The following is a 20,225-nucleotide window of genomic DNA, read 5'->3' as shown; positions in this document are numbered from 1 at the left end:
TTACTATTTTAGTATGTATTTCTGAAGACCTTTTTTAGTTTTATTTTTTTAGCAAAACCACAGTACCATTAGAAAAAATAACAGTTAAAAGAAAAATAACAATAACAGTTAAATAATACACTCAACTTAAATTTACAAAAAGTGCAAATCAAAACTGCAAAGAATTAACCATTTTTCACTTATTAAATTGAAATATCTGAAAGTTTGATAATACCATGTGTAAGTCTATATCCTTTATTTGAAAACTTGAGATCAAATATGCTTTGGAATATAGAATATTTTTGGACTTTTTTTAAGGTTATTAAGTACATATAGCATATATTATATTGGTAACATTTCCAGCCAGCTGTAATCAGTATATTGATAGTCTTTTTTTATTTGTTTGTTTTAATTAATTAATTTTTTTAGAGAGAGAGGAAGGGAAACAGAGATAGAAACATCTATATAAGAGAGCTACATCAGCCCTGGCCGGTTTTCTCAGTGGTTAGAGCGTAGGCCTGGGGTCCAGAGAGACCCGGGTTTGGTTTCCACTAAGGGCATGTGCCTCGGTTGCAGTTTGTCCCTGGTCCTGGTTGGCCGTGCGAGTGGCAGCCACTCGATGTGTCCCTTTCACATTGATGTTTCTCTCTCTCTCTCTCTCTCTTCCTCTCTCCCCCTCCCACTCTGTCGGAAAAAAAAAAGGAAAAATGTCCTCGGGTGAGGATAAAAAAATAAAAATAAGAGAGCTACATCATTCGGCTGCCTCCTTCTCACCCCTACTGGGGATCAAGTCTGAAATCCAAGCATGTGCCCTGACCCGGAATCTAACCGGGAACTCTCAGTCCATGAGAAGATACTCAATCCACTGCGCACACCAGCCGGGCAGTATATTGATATTCAAAAGCAAACTGTGAATATTTCCACTAACAGTCTTAGATGAGTTGAACTCAGATATTGCTGTCAAATGAATCCAGGTAGGTCAGTTGTACCAAAATAAAAAGACAAAATTACACTTTACAGCCCTGAGAGTTTCAGAATTGTAGATCAGAGATCATGGGTATATTAAGGACATTATCAGGAAACAAGCATTTCTCATACATTATTGGTAAAAGTATAAATAGATGCAACCTCTTTGGAGAGCAATTTGGCACTAGCTGACAGAATTCTAATGCACATGCACTCTGATACAGCACTGTCATTTCTCCCGTTGCCCATACAAATAAACTTCTTAATGTGCACCAGAATTTTAGGTTTGTAAAAGTATATAGTGCAGCTTTGTTTATGGTAGCAAATAGATTAACAGCAATTTATATATCTGTTAAAGTATGGTATGTTTATATAGTAAAGCCACTTAAAAGAATAATTTTATTTACTAATCTGACATGATCTCAAGATAAAGTAGAAAAAGAGAAACAAAATGCAGAACAACATTATATGGTGCCACATATGTTTTACAGAAAAAAAGGAAAATAATTTTGCATGTTTATTTGTATGATATATATAGAATATCTCTGAAAGGATATATTAGCAACTAGAAAAAAGATTGTTCTCCTGGACATAAACTGGAGGCTGGGATGGAAGGGAAACTTCTTTCTCTGTTCACCCTTTGGTATTCTTCCAATTGCCATGTGCATGTGTCACCTTTTCTTTTTAAAATTGAATCTCAAAAGGTAATAGGATTATGACTCATCTTACCCAAATACAATCTTAGCTCTTTCTGAAAATAGTAATCAGGTTAAAATATTTTTCTAATACCTATTTATTTATTTATTTATTTTTAATCCTTACCCGAGGATATTGTTCCATTAATTTTTTTTCAGATAGAGTGGGAGGGAGGGAGAGAGACATTGAAGTCAGAGAGACAGACACATCGATTAATTGCCTTCCTCACTACCCCAACCAGGTTGGAGATTGAACCTGCAACTGAGGTATGTGCCTTTGACCAGGAATTGAACCCAGGACCCTTCAGTCCACAGGCAGACACTCTAACTGATGAGCCAAACTGGCCAGGGCTCTAATACCCTTTTATGTTATATATTCTGTAAAATTTAAACTAAAATAGCAGAGCTTTTGCTCCTCACAAATGTTACCAATAAGTGTTGAAAGACCAAGACTCTGCCTCTGAAACTGGATTCTCTGTAAAACTGCTCTTAAGACCATAACAGCCCGGCCAGGGTGGCCCTGTGGATTGAGCATCCTCCCATGGACTGAGAGGTTCCAGTTGCATTCCTGGTCGGGGCACATGCCCAGGTTTCAGGCTCAGTCCCCAGTAGGGGGCGTGTTTCTAGCTCTCTCCCCCTTCCTCTCTCTCTCAAACAATAAAGACTTTAAAAAAAAAAAAAAAAAAAACAAGAAAAGTAAAAGGCCGTACAAGTGCTTTGGAAAATACAGTCAGCTCTTGTTTATCATGGTTAATCAGATCCAGACTCTACTGCAAAAAACGAATTTTCGCGAAGTAGGATTCTTTCTTTATACATCGTCGTCCTTCAGCCACTTCGTGCTTCAACTTTCATGGCTTCACTTTATCGGGAAAGATGACTGTACTTGAATCTCGGTTTCTATTAATTGGAAGATAAATATCTATAACTATTGGCCATTGTCAAGAAATTTCTTCTACATATAAAATAAGAAATTGTTGATAAAGGTGTGTTGTACTGCCAGACCAGACTGGCCTTGATGATTGAGCGTCATCCCCTGCACCAAATGGGCACATACCCAGGTTTTGGGTTTGATCCCTGATCAGGGCACATATGGAAAACAGCTGATTGATGTTTCTCTCTCTCTCTCTCTCTCTCTTTCTCTATCACCCTCCCTCACCCTCCCCTCTCCCTTCCTCTCTCTAAGTATGCCCTCAGGTGAGGATTAAAGAAAAAATTTTTTTAAAGATGTGTTGTACTGACTTTGCAGTTTGTTGACATTAGTTGTATTCAGTTATTATTTAATGAATGATTTTCATATGCTTGATTATCATAAAAATCCTAATATAAAAGATTTTATTTTTGTTTTCTTTTAAGATGGAAATTTCTTCTTCTAGCATTATAAATCAGTACATTGCTTGTCAAGGGCCATTACCCCACACTTGTACAGATTTTTGGCAGATGACTTGGGAACAAGGCTCCTCCATGGTTGTAATGTTGACCACACAAGTTGAACGTGGCAGAGTAAGTTATACTTGAATCTTACACATTACTTGGTCCTTCGTCAAATTACATTGCGTATACTATAGTCAAAATATTCACATTGATTTAGTCTTTTTATAACATTTAAATCCATAGAGGACAGAAAGTAGATTAGCGCTTGTGTAAGTCTGGAGTGGGGTAAGGGAGTGGGATAGAATGAATGCACATTCATTACTTAAGGGTATGGAATTTCTTTTTGGAGTGATGAAAATGTTCTAAAAGTGATTGTGGTAATGGTTGCACAGCGCTCATAATATACTAAAAACAATTGAATTGTGTACCTTTTTTTTTTTTAAGAGAGAAAGTGAGGAAGGGAGAGAGATAGAAACATCCATCAGCTGCCTCCTGCATGCCCCCTACTGGGAATCGAGCCCTCAACCTGGCAGGTGCCCTGACTGGAAATCAAACTGAGACCTCTTAGTCCATGGGTTGATGCTCAATCCACTGAGCCACACCAGCCAGGCTGAATTGTGTACTTTATAAAAATTTTTTATTTTATTTTTCAATTACAGTTGCTGTACAATATTATATTAGTTACAAGTGTACAACTCAGTGATTAGACATTTTATATAACTTACGAAGTTATCAGCCCAATAAATCTAGTATCCATCTGACACCATACACAATTATTATAATGTTATTGACTATATTCCCTTTGCTATAATTTACATTCCCATGACTATTCTATCAATTTGTACTTCTTAATCCCTTCACTTTTTCACCCATTCCTCCGAACTCCCCTCCCAACTAGCAACCATCAAAATGTTCTCTGTATCTTCGAGGCTGTTTCTGCTCTGATTGTTTATTTTGGTTTTTAGAATCCACATATAAGTGAAATCTTCTGGCATTTGTCTTTCTTTATCTGATTTATTTCACTTAGCACAATACCCTCTAGGTCCATCCATGTTTTTGCAGGTGGCAAAGTTTAATTCTTTTTTATGGCTGAGTCATATTCCATTGTATATATGCACCACTTCTTTTTTATTCATTCATCTATTGATGAACAACTAGGTTGCTTTCATATCTTGGCTACTGTAAATAATGTTGCAGTGAACATATGGGCATATATGTCTTTACAATTTAGTGTTTTGGATTTCTTCAAATAAATACCCAGGGTCCTTCCCGGTCTTTTATTATAGCCATTGTTGTAAAATATATTTTGTCTGGTATAAACATTGCTGCCCCAGATTTTTTTTTTATTTCCATTTTCATGAAATGTCTTTTTCCATCCTTTTACCTTCTGTCTGTGTGTCTTTTGATCTGAAGTGAGTCTGTTGTCAACAGCATATGTAAAGGTCTTGTATTGTTATCTGTTCAGCCACTATATATCTTTTGATTGAAGCATTTAATTCATTTGCCTTTAAAATAATTGCTGATATATATATTTGATATCATTTCATTAGTCATATTTTTAATATTTTTTCTTTTTGTAGAAAACCCTTTTACATTTCTTATTATACTGGTTTGGTAATGATGAACTCTTTTAGCTTTTTCTTGCATGGGAAGTTATCTGTTCTTCAATTCTAAATTATAGCTTTGTTGAGTACAGTAATCTTTGTTGTAAGTCCTTGCTTCTCATCACTTTGAATATTTCATGCCAATTGATTCTGGCCTGAAAAGTTTCTGTTGAGAAATCAGCTGACAGTCTTAATGGAAGCTCTCTTGTACGTAACAACCTGCTTTTCTCTTGCTGCTTTTAAGATTCCCTCTTTGGCCCTGGCCAGTTTGGCTCAGCGGTTAGAGCGTCGGCCTGCGGTCCGGAGAGACCCGGGTTCGGTTCCTGCTAAGGGTACATACTTCGGTTGCAGTTTGTCCCCGGCCCTGGTTGGTCGTGCGGGTGGCAGCCAATCGATGTGTCCCTTCACGTCGATGTTTCTCTCTCTCTCTCCCTTCCTCTCTCTCCCTCCCACTCTATCTGTACAAAAAATGGAAAAATATCCTCGGGTGAGGATTAAAAAAAAAAAAAAAGATTCCCTCTTTGTTCTTAACCTTTGGCATTCTTTAAATTGATCTTAGAAAAAGGAAGAGAGAGAGAGAAATATGGATGTGAGAGAGAAACATCAATCATTAGCCACCCACACACACTCTGACTGGGGATCGTGCCCTAACTGGGAATCAAACCTACAACCTTTTGTTGTACGGGATCACACTTCAACCAACTGAGCGACACCAGCCAAGGAAACCTTTTGCATTTTAATGATGTGTCTTAGTGGAGGACTCTTTGGGCTCATCTTGTTAGTGACTCTTAGTGCTTTCTGGACTTGTATGTCTATTTCCTTCATCGACTTAGGGAAGTTTTCTGTTGTCGTTTTTTTTTCAAATAGGTTTTCAAGTTCTTAGTCTCCCTCTTCTCCTTCTGGCACCCCCATAATGTGAATGTTGGTATGATTGAAGTTGTCCCTGAGACTTCTTATACTGTCCTCATTTTGGATTTGTTTTCTTTCTGTTCTGATTGGCTGTTTTCTGCTTTCTTATTTGCCAAATTGCTGATTTGATCATCTCCTTCATCTCTACTGTTGATTGCCTGTGATGTATTCTTTTTATTTTTTATTGATTGATTGATTGGTTTTTGAGAAGGAGGAAAGGAGAAAGAGCAACATCAATTTGCTGTTCCACTTATTTTTGTATCCATTGACTGATTCTTTTATGTGCCCTGACCAAAAATCAACCTTGGCATATTGGGACAACACTCTAACCAACTGAGCTGCCCAGTCAGGGCCCTCTGTAATATATTCTTTATTTCAGTTATTGTATTCTTCATTTCTGACTGGTTCTTTTTTATATTTTCCATCTCCATTTTTATGTTTCCTATCTCTTTGTTGAAGTTCTAAGTTCTTCTCTTCTAAGTACATTGAGCATCCTTATAACCAGTGTTTTGAACTCTACATTTAGTAGATTGTTGCCATTTTGTTTCATTCTTTTTCTGAAGTTTTGTTCTGTTTTATCATTTGGAATATGATTTTCTCTTTTTTTTGGCTGCCTCCCTGTCTTTGTTTCTATGTATTAGGTAGAGCTACTTTATCTCCCTGTCTTGGTAGAGTGGCATCATATAGTAGGTTTCCTGTAGGGCCCAATGACCCAGCCTCCATAGCCACTCAAGCTGGGCATTACAGTTGTGCCCCTATGTGGGTTGTGCACACCCACCTGTTGTAGTTGAGCCTTGCTTGCTATTGGTATGTCACTGGGAAAGATTTACCCCCAAGCCAATCAGCTGTGAGGACTGGTCACAACCGCTGTGGAGGAGCAACTGTGCAGGGGCCTGCCTACCCTACAGAGCAGGACTGCTTTCAGCAGGGCTCTGGTGCCTGCTACGTTTGCTCCTTGAGTGTGTTGCCTGTGGACTTGGTTAGGTGGTGCTTCGTCGTGCTCTGAAACTGTTCACCAGGTGCACTGGCTCTGGGACCTCCTGGCAGGTGCAGACCAAGGTAAGCCATCACCTGTGCCTAGGGTCACCAGACCTGAGCACAAAGTGATCTGAAGATGGTAACCACTCATCCTGAGTTTGTTTCGAGGTTCCAGGAGAAGCCAAACTGCTAACCAAGGCTAACTGCCACTAGTGCTGGGCCTGGGGACACACTGAGGCCAGATGCTGTTTGTTTCAGAGATTTTGGGGATGTCTGCAGCATGAGTCAAGGCAGGTTGTTTGTTTGTTTGTGAAACTCACTGGAAAGAGATTGGGTGGGTCCTCAAATAGGGTGGGGTGGTCTCAGGGAGTCACCAGGGCAGGCAAAGAGTGTTAGCCAGGTTAATGGAGACCCGGATATGGTACCCACATTCTGGCTTTGTGGAAGGAGAGCTCAGTAAAGAAATGATTGCCTCTGCCAGCACTTCTGTCTGGGAAAATGCTGCCCTTCCAGCCCTCACTGGACAATTCAATTCCTCCCTGAATGTCCCTGGTGCCTTTCAAGCTGCTGTGAGTCTGAGTAAGTCCCTGTGTGGGCCCTTTAAGAGGAATGCCTGGTGGTAATGGAAAACAATTAAAATTAAAATTAAAAATAAATTATTTTTAAAAAGAGGACCACACTGGCTGGTTTGGCTCAGTGGTTAGCATGTAGGTCCATGGACCAATGAGTCGCAGGTTCGATTCCAGGCAAGGGCACGTACCTCAACGTTGAGGTTCGTCCCTGGCCCTGGTTGGGGTTGTGCAGGAGGCAGCCAGTTGATGTGTCCTTTTGCATCAATGTCTCTCTCTCTCTCGCTCTCTCTCTCCCTCTCTCCCCCTCTCTCTCCCTCACACTCTTTCTGAACAAAAATGGAGAAATGTCCTCGGGTGACGATAAAAAAAAAAAAAGGACCACCTGGGGCTCCAGCCAGCCCTCTGTCTTAATCAGCCACAATCCTCGCTGTTTTTCACAGGCAGACGTTATGGGGACTTCTCTTCCTAGTACTGAAACACTGGTCTGGGAGCCTGTTGTAGGGCTGGGATCCCTTGCTCCTCAGGGAGCCCCTCCACAACCCCAGCATCCCTCCAGATTTTTAACTGTTACCCATGGGTGGCGGACCAGCCCATTCTGTCTCTGTCCTTCCTACCAGTCTACTGTATATCCTTAGTATAAAACTTTTGTTCAGCTAGACTTCAAGCTGAACGATGGTTGTTTAGTTGTCATTTTGATGTGGTTATAGGAGGATATGTGCACAGGAAGCTGAATTGTGTACTTTATTTTTAATTTTATTTTTGTTACAGATGTTTCTCCTTTTTTAATCCATTGACATCCTCCTCCCCATACCCCCTGCCCCATCCCTGGCTTTGCTGTCCATGTCCATTGGTTATGCATATATGCATATAAGTTCTGTGGTTTATCTCTTCCCTCCCCCCTTCCCCCCTCTTCTGAGGGTTGTCAGTCTGTACCCTACTTCTATGTTTCTGGGTCTACCCTATTCCTCAAAGTGTTATGTTCATTATATTCCACAAATAAGTGAGATCATGTGGTATTTGTCTTTTTCTGCTTGCCTTGTTTCACTTAGGATAATACTTTCCAGGTCCCTCCATGTCATCTCAAAGGATAAGAGATCATTCTTTCTTACAGCTGCATAGTACTCCATTGTATATATGTACCACACGTTTTTTATCCATTCGCCTACTGATGGACACTTGGGCTATTTCATGATCTTAGCTATTGTAAATAGTGCTGCTATGAACATGGGGGTACATAATATTCTTTCTGATTGGTGTTTCAGGCGTCTTAGGGTATATACCTAGAAGTGGGATCACTGGGTCAAATGGAAGTTCAATTTTTAATTTTTTGAGGTAACACCATATTGGTTCCATAGTGGCTGCACCAGTCTGCATTCCCACCAACAGTGTACTAGAGTCCCCTTTTCTCCACACCCTCGACAGCACTTGTTTGATGATTTGTTGATGGCGGCCATTCTGACAGGTGTGAAGTGACACCTCGTTGTTTTAATTTACATCTATCTGATGATTAGTGATGTTGAGCATTTCTTCATATGTCTCTTGGCCATTTTTGTATGTCCTGTTTGGAGAGGTGTCTATTAAGTTCCTCTGCCCATTTTTTAATTGGGTTCTTTGTCTTTCTTTTGTTGAATTGTATGAATACTCTATATAAGATATACTTTTGGAAATTAACCCCCTATCTAATGTATCATTGGCAATGATGCTCTCTCATACAGTGGGTTGCCTTTCTATTTTGATGGTTGTTTCTTTTGCTGTGCAGAAGCTTTTGAGTTTGATGTAGTCCCATGTGTTCATTTTGTCCTTTGTTTCTCTTGCCTTACGTGATGTATCAGTGAAAATTCTACTGCGTATGATGTCTGAAATTTTGTTGCCTACATTTTCTTCTAGAATTTTTATGGATTCACAGGTCACATTTAAGTCTTTTATCCATTTTGAGTTTATTTTTGTGTACGGTGTAAGTTGATGATCTAGTTTCATTTTTTTGCATGTAGCTGTCCAATTTTCCCAACACCATTTGTTAAAGAGGCTGTCTTTACTCCATTGTATGCTCTTGCCTCTTTTGTCAAATATTAATTGAGCATAGTATTTTGGGTCCATTTCTGGGTTCTCTGTTCTATTCCAGTGCTCTATATGCCTATTCTTATGCCAGTACCAGGCTGTTTTGATTACAGTCGCTTTGTAGTATAACCTGATATCTGGTATTGTGATCCCACCTACTTTGTCCTTCATTTCCAAGATTGCTGTGGCTTTGCAGGGTCTTTTTTGGTTCCATATGAACGTTTAAAGTATTTGTTCTAGTTCTGTGAAATATGTCGTTGGTATGTTGATGGGGATTACATTGAATCAATAGATTGCTTTGGGTAATACGGACATTTTAATTATGTTAATTTTTCCAATTCATGAATAGGTATATGTTTCCACTTTTTCATATTTTCCTCTATTTTTTCAATGTCCTGTAGTTTTCTGCAAATAGGTCCTTCACTTCTTTGGTTAAGTTTATTTCTAGGTATCTTAATTTTTTTTGCTGCGATGGTAAATGGGATTGTTTTTTCAGTTTCTCTTTCTGTCAGTTCATCATTGGTGTATAAAAATGCCGTCAATTGCCCTGGCCGGTTTGGCTCAGCGGTTAGAGCGTCGGCCTGCGGTACAGAGAGACCCGGGTTCGGTTCCCGCTAAGGGCACGTGGCTCGGTTGCAGTTTGTCCCCAGCCCTGGTTGGTCGTGCGGGTGGCAACCACTCGATGTGTCCCTTCACATCGATGTTTCTCTCTCTCTCTCTTCCTCTCTCTCCCTCCTGCTCTATCTGAACAAAAAATGCAAAAATGTCCTCGGGTGAGGATAAAAAAAAATATTAACATGCCGTCAATTACTTGATGTTAATTTTGTATCCTGCTACTTTGCCAAATTCATTTATTAAATCTAGTAGATTTTTGATGGAGTCTTTAGGGTTTTCTATGTATAATATCATGTCATCTGCAAATAATGACAGTTTCACTTCCTCCTTTCCAATTTGGATCCCTTTTATTTTTACTTCCTGTCTGATTGCTGTGGCTAAGACTTCCAGTACTATGTTAAATAAAGAGTGGCGCAAGTGGGCATCCCTGTCTTGTTCCTGTTCTTAAGGGAAATGCTTTTAGTTTCTGCCCATTGAGTATGATGTTGGCTGTAGGTCTTTCATATATGGCCTTTATTATGTGGAGATATGACCCCTCTATTCCCACATTGCTGAGTGTTTTTCTTAGAAATGGATACTGGATTTTGTTGAATGCTTTTTCAGCATCTATTGATATGATCACGTGGATTTTATTCTTCATTTTGTTTATGTGGTGTATCACATTTATTGATTTGTGAATATTGTACCAACCTTGTATCCCTGGGATGAATCCCACTTGGTCATGGGAATAATTTTTTTGATGTATTGCTGGATCCGATTTGCTAATATTTTGTTCAGGATTTTGGCATCTATGTTCATCAGGGATATTGGCCTGTAGTTTTCTTTCTTTGTAGTATCTTTTTCTGGTTTTGGAATTGAAATTATGCTAGCCCCATAAAACGAATTTGGAAGTCTTCCTTCTTCTTGAATTTTCTGAAATAGTTTGAGGAGAATGGGTTTTAGTTCTTTTTTGAATGTTTGGTAAAACTCCCCCGTGAAGCCATCCGGGCCTGGGCTTTTGTTTGCTGAGAGAGTCTTGGTTATCTCTTCAGTTTCCTTAGTTGTTATTGGTCTGTTCAAGTTTTCTATCTCTTCCAGGTCCAGTTTTGGGAGACTGTGTTTTTAGAAATTTGTCCATTTCGCTTAGATTGTCAAATTTGTTGCCATATAATTGTTCATACTAGTTAACAATTTTTTGTATTTCTGTGGTGTCAGTTGTTACTTCTCCTCTTTCATTTCTGATTTTGTGTATTTGGGTTCTCTCTCTTTGTTTCTTGGTGAGTCTAGCTAAGGGTCCATCAATCTTGTTTATCTTTTCGAAAAACCAGCTCTTTGTTTCATTGATCCTTTGAATTGTTTTTTTGGTCTCTATGTCATTTATTTCTGCTCTTATCTTTACTGTTTCCTTCTTTCTACTTGCTGTGGGTTTTTTGTTTGTTTGTTTGTTTGCTTGCTTTCTAATTCCTTAAGTTGTGAGGTTAGGTAGTCAATTCGAAATGTTTCTTGTTTCTTGAGGTAGGTCTGTAGTGCAATGAATTTCCCTCTCAGAACTGCTTTTGCTGCATGCCATAGATTTTTGTGTTGTTGTATGTTCGTTTTCATTGGTTTTCAGGAAGTTTTTAATTTCTTCCTTGATCTCATGGTAACCTATTCATTGTTTAATAACATGCTATTTAGCCTCCATGTTTTTAAATGTCTTTGCATGTTCTTGTTGCAATTGATTTCTAGTTTCATGCCATTGTGATGTGAGAAGATGCTTGATATGATTTCAGTCTTCTTGAACTTGTAGAGACTTAGTTTGTGTCCTAACATGTGGTCTATCTTTGAGAATGTCCCATGTGCACTTGAGAAGAATGTGAATTCTGTGGTTTTGAGGTGTAATTCTCTGTAGATATGTATTAAATCCATTTGGTCTAGTCCTTCATTTAGAGTCTGTGTTTCTTTGCCAATTTTTTGTCTAGAGGCTCTGTCCAGTGGTGTCAGCAGGGTGTTGAAGTCCCCTAGTATGATTGTGTTGCTGTCGATTTCTCCTTGGAAGTCCTCCAGAAGATTTTTAATATATGTTGGTGCCCAGATATTAGGTGCATATATGTTTATCAAGGTTCTCTCTTCCTATTGGATAGATCCTTTCAATATTATGTAGTGGCCTTCTTTGTCTCTAGTTATGGCCTTCATTTTGAAATCCACTTCATCAGATATGAATATTGCTACCCCAGCTCTTTTTTCCTTTCCGTTTGCTTGGAAGATTTTTTTCCATCCCTTCACCTTCAACCTATGTGAGTCTTTTGTTGTGGGGTGGGTCTCTTGTAAACAACATATAGATGAGTCATGCTTTCTTATCCAATCAGCTACTCTGTCTTTTTATGGGAGCATTCAATCCATTTACATTTAAGGTGCTTATTGATATGTACTTATTTATTGCCATTTTTGTTTAGTTTGGTTATATTTTTCTTCCTATTTCTTCTACTAATTACAGCAGTTCTTTTAACATTTCTTGCAGTGCTGGTTAGGTGCTAGTGTATTCCCTTAGCCTTTTTTTTGTGTGTCTGGGAAGCTCTTTATTTGACTTTCTATTTTGAATGACAGCCTTGCTGGGTAGAATAGTCTTGGATTCAGATCCTTGTTTTTCATGACCTTGATTACTTCATGCCATTCCCTTCTGCCCTGTAGTGTTTCTGTTGAGAAGTCAGCTGAGAGCCTTATGGGGTTTTTTTTGTAGGTAACCTGTTGCTTATCTCTTGCTGCTTTTAGGATTCTCTTTTTGTCTTTAATTTTTGGCATTTTGATACTATGTGTCTTGGTGTGGGCCTGTTTGGGGTCTTCTTACTTGCGGCTCTCTATGCTTCTTGAACTTGAATGGCTTCTTTCTTCACCAAATTAGGGAACTTTTCTGTCACTATTTCTTCGAATATATTCTCTAACCCTTGCTCATTTTTTTCTTCGGGGACTTCTATGATGCGAATATTATTACGTTTCCAGTTGTCCCACAGTTCTTTTAAGCTGTCTTTCTGTGTTTTAATTGTTTTTTCCTTTTGGTTTTCTGATTGCTTGATTTTTTTCTACCCTGTCTTCTAATTCACTGATCCAGTCCTCAGCTTCCTCTACTCTGCTCTTTAGACCTTCCAATGTGTTCTTTATTTCTGATATGTCATTCTGGATTTCTTCTTGGTGGTTTTTAATTTCCATTTGGTTGATTTTCAACATCTCTATGTCCTTACTCATGTTGTTGAGCTTCCTCAAGATCATGGCTCTGAATTCTAGCTCTCTTAACTTACTTAACTGCTCCACATTTATCTCATCTTTGGTAGAGCTCTCTTCTTCTTTCATTTGGCTTTCATTTCTGTGCTTCACCATTTTGGCTATCACAGTGGGCTTTGAAGCCTGCCAAATTTTCCATGTGGGTGTTGGTGTTCTGCTGTTTGTGGCTCCCTCTTCTGGGTTTGGATGAGCAAGGGGGGAACCATGTTAAACACCACTGTCAAGTCTTATTTTTCTGGTTAGAGTTGCTAGCCCAGGAATGGTACAGTTATCCTATAGCTTTTTGCCTGGAGGCTATCAGTAGTGGTTACTTGAAGAGCCTTGGGTTCTCAGTTGAATGAAAAACTCCCTCAGGTGCTCAGTGTAAGGGGATTTCCCAAGGGTGGGGCAGATGCTGGTTGTTAGTGAGCCTCAATTTGCATTTCAATTGCTGACCTAAATTTCCAAGGGAGGGGACACTGCCTCTCCCCAGAGCCCTGGGAAGGAGTAAGATGGCCACCGTCCTGTGTGGCTGCAAGTCAGCAAAAGCTCTAAGCCCCCTCCAAATCCCGAGTGTCCCCACACAGTTCCAGTCCAGTCCGCCCTCCCTCTGCTGGAGCCCAAGGTGAGTGGCTGTGGCTATTTTAGCATCTGTCCCGGCTTTGCGCTGTGGAGCCGCTTGGGAGTTTAACCCAAGGGCGCTGCTCACAGCTAAGACAGCGGCTGTCTGTGGGCTCCCATCCCCCTTCTCGCCCTCCACAATCCTACCAGGATTGAGTCAGTGTCCCTGTTTATATGATCCTTGCAAGCTACTTTTCTGTTGCTTCTTTCCTGTCGATTTGTCTGTGTTTTAGTTGTAATTCCAATTTGGTCCTGGGTGACGGTCTGTGTAGCTTCCATTCACTCCACCACCATTTTGGAATTCTCCTGAATTGTGTACTTTAAATGTGTGAATTATACAGTATGTGAATTATATGTCAGTAAAGCTATTTTTTTTATTCGAATTGTAAAAATAAATGCCCTTGGCATTTTAGTTGAAGTTTCTCATTGTTAACTTTAAAAAGATCAAAATTAGTGCACCATTTTTCTATCTTCAAGGTAGTAATTGATTCAGGCAAGAATGTATCACACATGCTAAACACTGAGTGGGAAGCTTGTTGTGTACAAGATATTTGCAGTCTCAACCTATATCCAAACAGATCGTTACAAACAAAAAAATGACAAAGAAGAAATGTTACTAGTTGACAGATCTAGGTGAAGCATGGATGAGAGTTTATTAAATTTTTCTTGTTTCTTTTCTGTAAGGTTGAAAGTTATATTAAAATATTATAAGTTTTAATATATATTTTTTAAATCTACTTACTGATTTTAGGTGAAGTGTCACCAATATTGGCCAGAACCCACAGGAAGTTCATCCTATGGATGTTACCAAGTCACCTGCCATTCAGAAGAAGGAAACACTGCATATATCTTCAGGAAGATGACACTATTTAACCAAGAGGTAGGAAGGCAAGATATCCATCCATTAGAACTGTTAGGTTCAAGGTGAAGACTTTTAAAGCTGAAACTACTTTTAGTCAGAGTCCTGGTTACTAAAAAATATTTAAATTATTGAACTATTTGCTTTATTGGGATGCTTTGAAATCTCATGAAGTGTATTTTCTGTCTATTATAAATGTATTTCCAATTTTTATAGTTAAATATGAGTGATCAGTGAAAAAAAAGAATCTAGTAAATGAATACTACTCTGAAAACTATGCATACACATATGCAAAACGTGCATATATGCAAAAACATATAAACCATTTTGCTATTCTCATAGTAATAATTGATTCAGGCAAGAATTCATCACACATGGTAAATACTGAGTGGAAGCTTGTTGTGTACAAGATATTTGCAGTCTCAGCCTATATAAGGATTTTTGGTTATAACGATTTTTTTCCTCCAAATAATATCAATAAAGTATTTGAGAACATCTGTGGAAATGGAAAGAACAATTAATTGTAAATTATCAAATTATTCCCCTTTTTTAAAAGAGTTGAGGAGAGAAATTTCTGTCTCTCATTATTAAGGGGGCAAGATCGTAGACCTGACCCTCCCACAGCAGATAGATTATGGTTTTCTAATTGCTAGTTCTTTCTGCCACCTGAGTCACACTCATTGTCTTCCAATAACAGACTCAGAAAGGAAACTGATTAATAAATGATGGCTTAATAACCCAATTGGAAGATGTGTATGGAGGACGACATGCTGTCAGTCATGTCAGTTTGCTAGAAACAGTGCACCCCACTTTTATTGCCTACAACTAGATATTCCCCTGCCACCTACCTTTGTTTGAGTAGGGGCTGTGAAAAGAAAGAAGCAATTGCTAGAGAAGAGCAAACAACACAAACTATGAAGACCCAGGCCTGTCCCGTCAGTGGTCAAGCCTTTGACAATGAAAACTCCATTCCCTTCCCACCACTCCTCATTCCCCTGAGTGTGATTAAAGGATCCCAGTAACATATATACTTACTGATCAGAAAGAAAGAAGCTACAAGTTGTGCTGACTTATATTAAAGCATTCTGACATTGAATAAAGCTAAAGTTACAGGAAATTAAAATTTAAATAATTTCAAAATCTTATGGGGTAGAGTATCCATCAGAATGAATTTATGTTGTTTAGGGTTATATACTATTATAGCTCATGATCTAACATAACAAATCAAGCCAGTAAGACATTTCTCCATTTTCTCAAGTAGATTTGACAGATAATCTGTAAATAGTTACATAGAGTAATATTTAAGTCTTCAGCATAGTCTCTTTAATGTACTCCACCTAAAGATTATCCATAGCCGTTTTGTATACAGTGTGGCTTTTCTTGGCAGACCCTGAATACCTCAAAACTATGCTAAGACACAAATTCGTTTCTAAAATGTGACCCAAATATAATTGAGAAAATAAGTTTGCTATCATATACATATATACATGCTTGGATAGACAAACACTATCCCAAAACTAATTAAAATATTATTTTGCATGACCCATTCTTGTAGCTTATTGGTACCATTAAATTCTTTTGTTTATAATCAAAGGTCCTCTATATTTGATGTGTTCAATTTATTTTTCAGAGTTACAGGATTCTGAAAAATTAGTTACTACATTATACTGAGATGTCTTTAGGAGTTCTTTTTCGGTCCCTTTCTTAATTATCTTTTACTTTCATGGTCTTTCTGGAAATACCCTTTAATGCAAATGACAATAACCAGATTCATTTTGTTGAATGACTATAGCTTCCAATTACTGAACATAAGATTCCAAACAGCTAATTAGGAGATTTGCAGGTTCTCTCATAGAATCCTTTCAACCTAAGACTTATCTCTGAGATGTAGGTGTTGTTTCATTTGCAACTGAAGAAAGTAAGGCTCTGAAATAAAAAATGCCTTAACTGACAGTCAAATGTGTAAGCCCAAAATCTTTTTCTCTTTTCTACCAACTCCTGGCTCTCAAAAAAAAGAATTAAGCCCTTATTTGACTTCATATTTTTATGATCTTCAGTTTTTAGTCCACATTTACTTTGAATTTTTTTCCTGATTTCCATGATTTCACTTAACTGTTTCAGATTAGCTCAACTCTGTACTTAAATTTTTTATTTTATTTTACCATACTTGTTTACCCAACAGTTCTTTAGTTCTCTTTAAATGTTTTTGTAGAACTTAAACTTGTTTTTGCCTATTTACTTGATTACCATCTTTTTTTTTATTTTTTTATCCTCACCCGAGGACATTTTTCCATCCTTTGTACAGACAGAGTGGGAGAGAGAGAGAGAGGGAAACATCGATGTGAAAGGGACACATCGAGTGGCTGCCACCTGCACGACCAACCAGGGCCGGGGACAAACTGCAACCGAGGTACGTGCCCTTAGCGGGAACCGAACCCGGGTCTCTCCGGACCGCAGGCGGACGCTCTAACCGCTGAGCCAAGCCGGCCAGGGCTTGATTACCATCTTAAAACATACTTTACAAATATAGAAATTGGTCCTGGCTGGTTTGGCTTAGCCGTTAGAACTTTGGCCCGCGGACCAGAGTCCCGGGTTTGGTTCCTGGTAGGGGCATGTACCTCGGTTGCAGTTTGTCCCTGGCCCCAGTTGGGGTCGTGTGGGCGGCAGCCACTCAATGTGTCTCTCTCACATTGATGTCTCACTCTTTCTCTTCCTCCCTCTCTCCCTCCCACTCTATCTAAAGTTAAATGCAAAAAAATGTCCTCGGGTAAGGATTATATATATATATATATATATATATATATATATATATATATATATATACACACACACACACACACACACACACACACACACATACACACACACACATGAGTATATGTGTGTGTGTGTGTAAATTGAGTTGTAAGAAGAGCAGTGATACTTAATGTATACAGCTGTTTCTATAAAATGGTTTCTTTCTTTTTTGTTGAAATTTTGGCTTTTATTGAATATATACTTTATGTGGAGAGGTAGTAGAAGTAGTTTCTTTTGCTTTTCTTCTAAACTTAAAATGACATGAGCCCTGGCTGGTGTTGTTCAGTGGTTAGAGCATCAGCCTGTTCACTGAAGGGTCACGAGTTCAATTTTGGTCAAGGGCACTTACCTGGGTTGCAGGTTCCATCCCCAGCCCTTGTGGCACGTGCAGGAGGCAACCAATCGGTGTGTTTCTCTCACATCAATGTTTCTCTCTCTCTCCAAATATATTTATATTCCCCATTCCCTCCCTCCCTTCCACTCTCTCTAAAAATCAGTGGAAAAAATATCCTCTGGTAAGGATTAACAACAACAACAAAATGACATGAATGTTTATTTATACTTTAAAGATAATTCTTAAATCAAGGTGCATAATTTTTCATTTGCACTTAGAAAAATGAGAGTCGTCAGCTCACTCAGATCCAGTACCTAGCCTGGCCTGACCACGGTGTCCCTGATGATTCAAGTGACTTTCTGGATCTTGTTTGTCATGTACGGAACGAGAGGGCCGGAAAGGAGGAGCCTATTGTTGTTCATTGCAGGTATTTCATTTTCTCTCTTTATGATTAAATAGCTGACATTTTTAAAAGGGAGTGTGTATTTTATTTTGTCCTTAAGTTGTAATTTTCACTGTAACTAGAGAGAACTCAAAGCTAGTCTCTGAAGGTAGAAGGCAAAGGGTGTGTTCCAATATGATAGGCAGAAAGTTTATAGTAAGTCAAAATAATACTTTATTGCATTGATTGTTAGAAGCTTTTCGTTTTCACAGTTTAACATCTTTGAAATTGGTATCTTAGATTGATGAAATACAAGAATGTAGTCATTAGATTTAGATTTCCTCCTCCCAGCACGGAACTCCTTCCTAGCCTATGGCCCATCTCAGCACATTTGGTGAGTACTCTCACCTCTTTTGGAATGGCCCTACCCAATGCCATCACAGGATAAGCAACTTTCAGGAGCTCCAGGTGAGTAATGGTAAGCTACCCTCCCTTCCTTTCAGACTCACACTCTCTTCTTAAAGGACCAAGTAATGACTTCAGCCTTTAGTGCCACAAACCGAGATTAGGAGACAAATGTTTTTCTCCCTATCCTGGCCACCTCTGTTATTATTAAATTATTCAGAAGATTTATTGAAGGATCTCTTTATCTTTAAACTTTTAAGCACTTAAGAGCACATTTTCAAATCATCAAAAACAGATTGTAGGCCAAATATTTGAGAGGCAAAATGGCAGGATTGGTGAATACATTTGGCCATTTCATATTCGAAGTTCTCTATATTAATGTTCACAGAGAATATTTCAAAAAGTTGTTTCTGATTATGTGAATGTTAAAGTTTAATCAAAATTAAATTTGACTTTTAAAACAGGTATGTTTAAGTGTGTAAAATACTATCTTTTGTGTATTAATGATAGATTATTGTAATTCTATTTTTTTATTGGAGTTACATTGGTTAATAAATTCATATAGGTTTAAGGTGTACAATTCTATAAAACATCATCTGTATATTATTTTATGTATTCACCACCCCAAGTCATGTTTCTTTCCATTGCCATTTATCCCCCATTTACCCTTTTCTACTTAACCCCACCCCTATTTCCCTCTGGTAATGACCATACTGTTGTCTGTGTATGAGGTTTTTTATTATTTTTTAAAATTTTGGTTTTTTGTCTTGTTTTGCTTAATCCTTTTACCTTTTCCACCCAGTCCCCCTACTCCCTCTCCTCTGACAGCTATGAGTTTGTTTCTAATTTGTTTGTTAGTTTATTTTGTTCATTGGATTCCACATATAAATGAAGTCATATGGTATTTGTCTTTCTCTGACTGGCTTATTTCACTTAGCGTAATACTCTTCAGGTTCATTCATGCTGTCACAAATGGTAAGATTTTATTATTTTTTATGGCTGAGTAGTAATCCATTGTGTAAATGTACCATAGCTTTTTTATCCACTCATCTACTGATGGGCACTTGGGCTGCTTCCAAATCCTGGCTATTATAAATAACTCTGCAATGAACATAGGGATGTGTACATTCTTTCGAATTGGTGTTTTGGGTTCCTTAGGATAAATTCCAAGAAGTGGAATCTCTGGGTCATAAAGTAGTTCCATTTTTTATTTTTTGAGGTAATTCCATACTGCTTTCCACATTGGCCGCACTACTCTGCATTCCTACCAACACAAGGGTTCCATTTTCTCCACATCCTCGCCAGTACTTGTTGTTTGTTGATGTATTGATGATAGCCATTCTGACAGTGAAGTAATATCTCATTGTGGTTTTAATTTGCCTTTCTCTGATGACTAGTGGCATTGAACATCTTTTGACATGTCTATTGGCTATCTGTATGTCCTCTTTGGAAAAGTGTCTATTCAAATCCTTTGACCATTTTTAATTGGATTGTTTTTTTTAGTGTTGAGTTTTATAAGCTCTTTATAAATTTTGGGTATTAACCCCTTATTAGATGTATCATTGGCAAATATGTTCTCCCATTCGGTGGATTTTCTTTCATTTTGGTGATGGTTTCCTTTGATGTGCATACACATTTTAGTTTGATATAGTCCCATTTTTTAATTTTTTACTTTGTTTCCCTTGCCTGAGGAGATATATCAGAAAAATATTGCTATAAGAAATGTCCAAGATTTTACTGCCTATATTTTCTTCAAGTCTTACATTAAGTATTTAATCAGTTTTAAGTATATTCTCATGTATAGTGTAAGTTGGTGGTCTAATATCATTTTCTGACATGTATCTGTCCTATGTTCCCATCTTTAC

At 38.2% G+C, this 20,225-nt stretch overlaps 1 protein-coding gene across 5 annotated transcripts in view; it reads left to right on the top strand.

Annotated features, from left to right (window-relative positions):
- The window catches only part of PTPN4 (protein tyrosine phosphatase non-receptor type 4), a 251,441-nt gene that overhangs the window by 219,261 nt on the left and 11,955 nt on the right, over window positions 1-20,225 (top strand). For all 5 annotated transcript variants that reach the window (XM_036254434.1, XM_036254430.1, XM_036254432.1 and 2 more), the window contains 3 exons: window positions 2,994-3,140; window positions 14,336-14,464; window positions 17,852-18,000. In XM_036254434.1, the coding sequence (XP_036110327.1) occupies window positions 2,994-3,140; window positions 14,336-14,464; window positions 17,852-18,000 (425 nt within the window). The remainder of the gene's footprint in view (window positions 1-2,993; window positions 3,141-14,335; window positions 14,465-17,851; window positions 18,001-20,225) is intronic.

This window comes from Molossus molossus, unplaced genomic scaffold (genome assembly GCF_014108415.1).
Source record: "Molossus molossus isolate mMolMol1 unplaced genomic scaffold, mMolMol1.p scaffold_m16_p_11, whole genome shotgun sequence".
In the NCBI taxonomy this organism is placed as follows: Eukaryota; Metazoa; Chordata; class Mammalia; order Chiroptera; family Molossidae; genus Molossus; species Molossus molossus.
The sequence above is the reverse complement of the archived record's forward strand: the minus strand, read 5'-3'. Positions and strand labels throughout refer to the sequence as shown.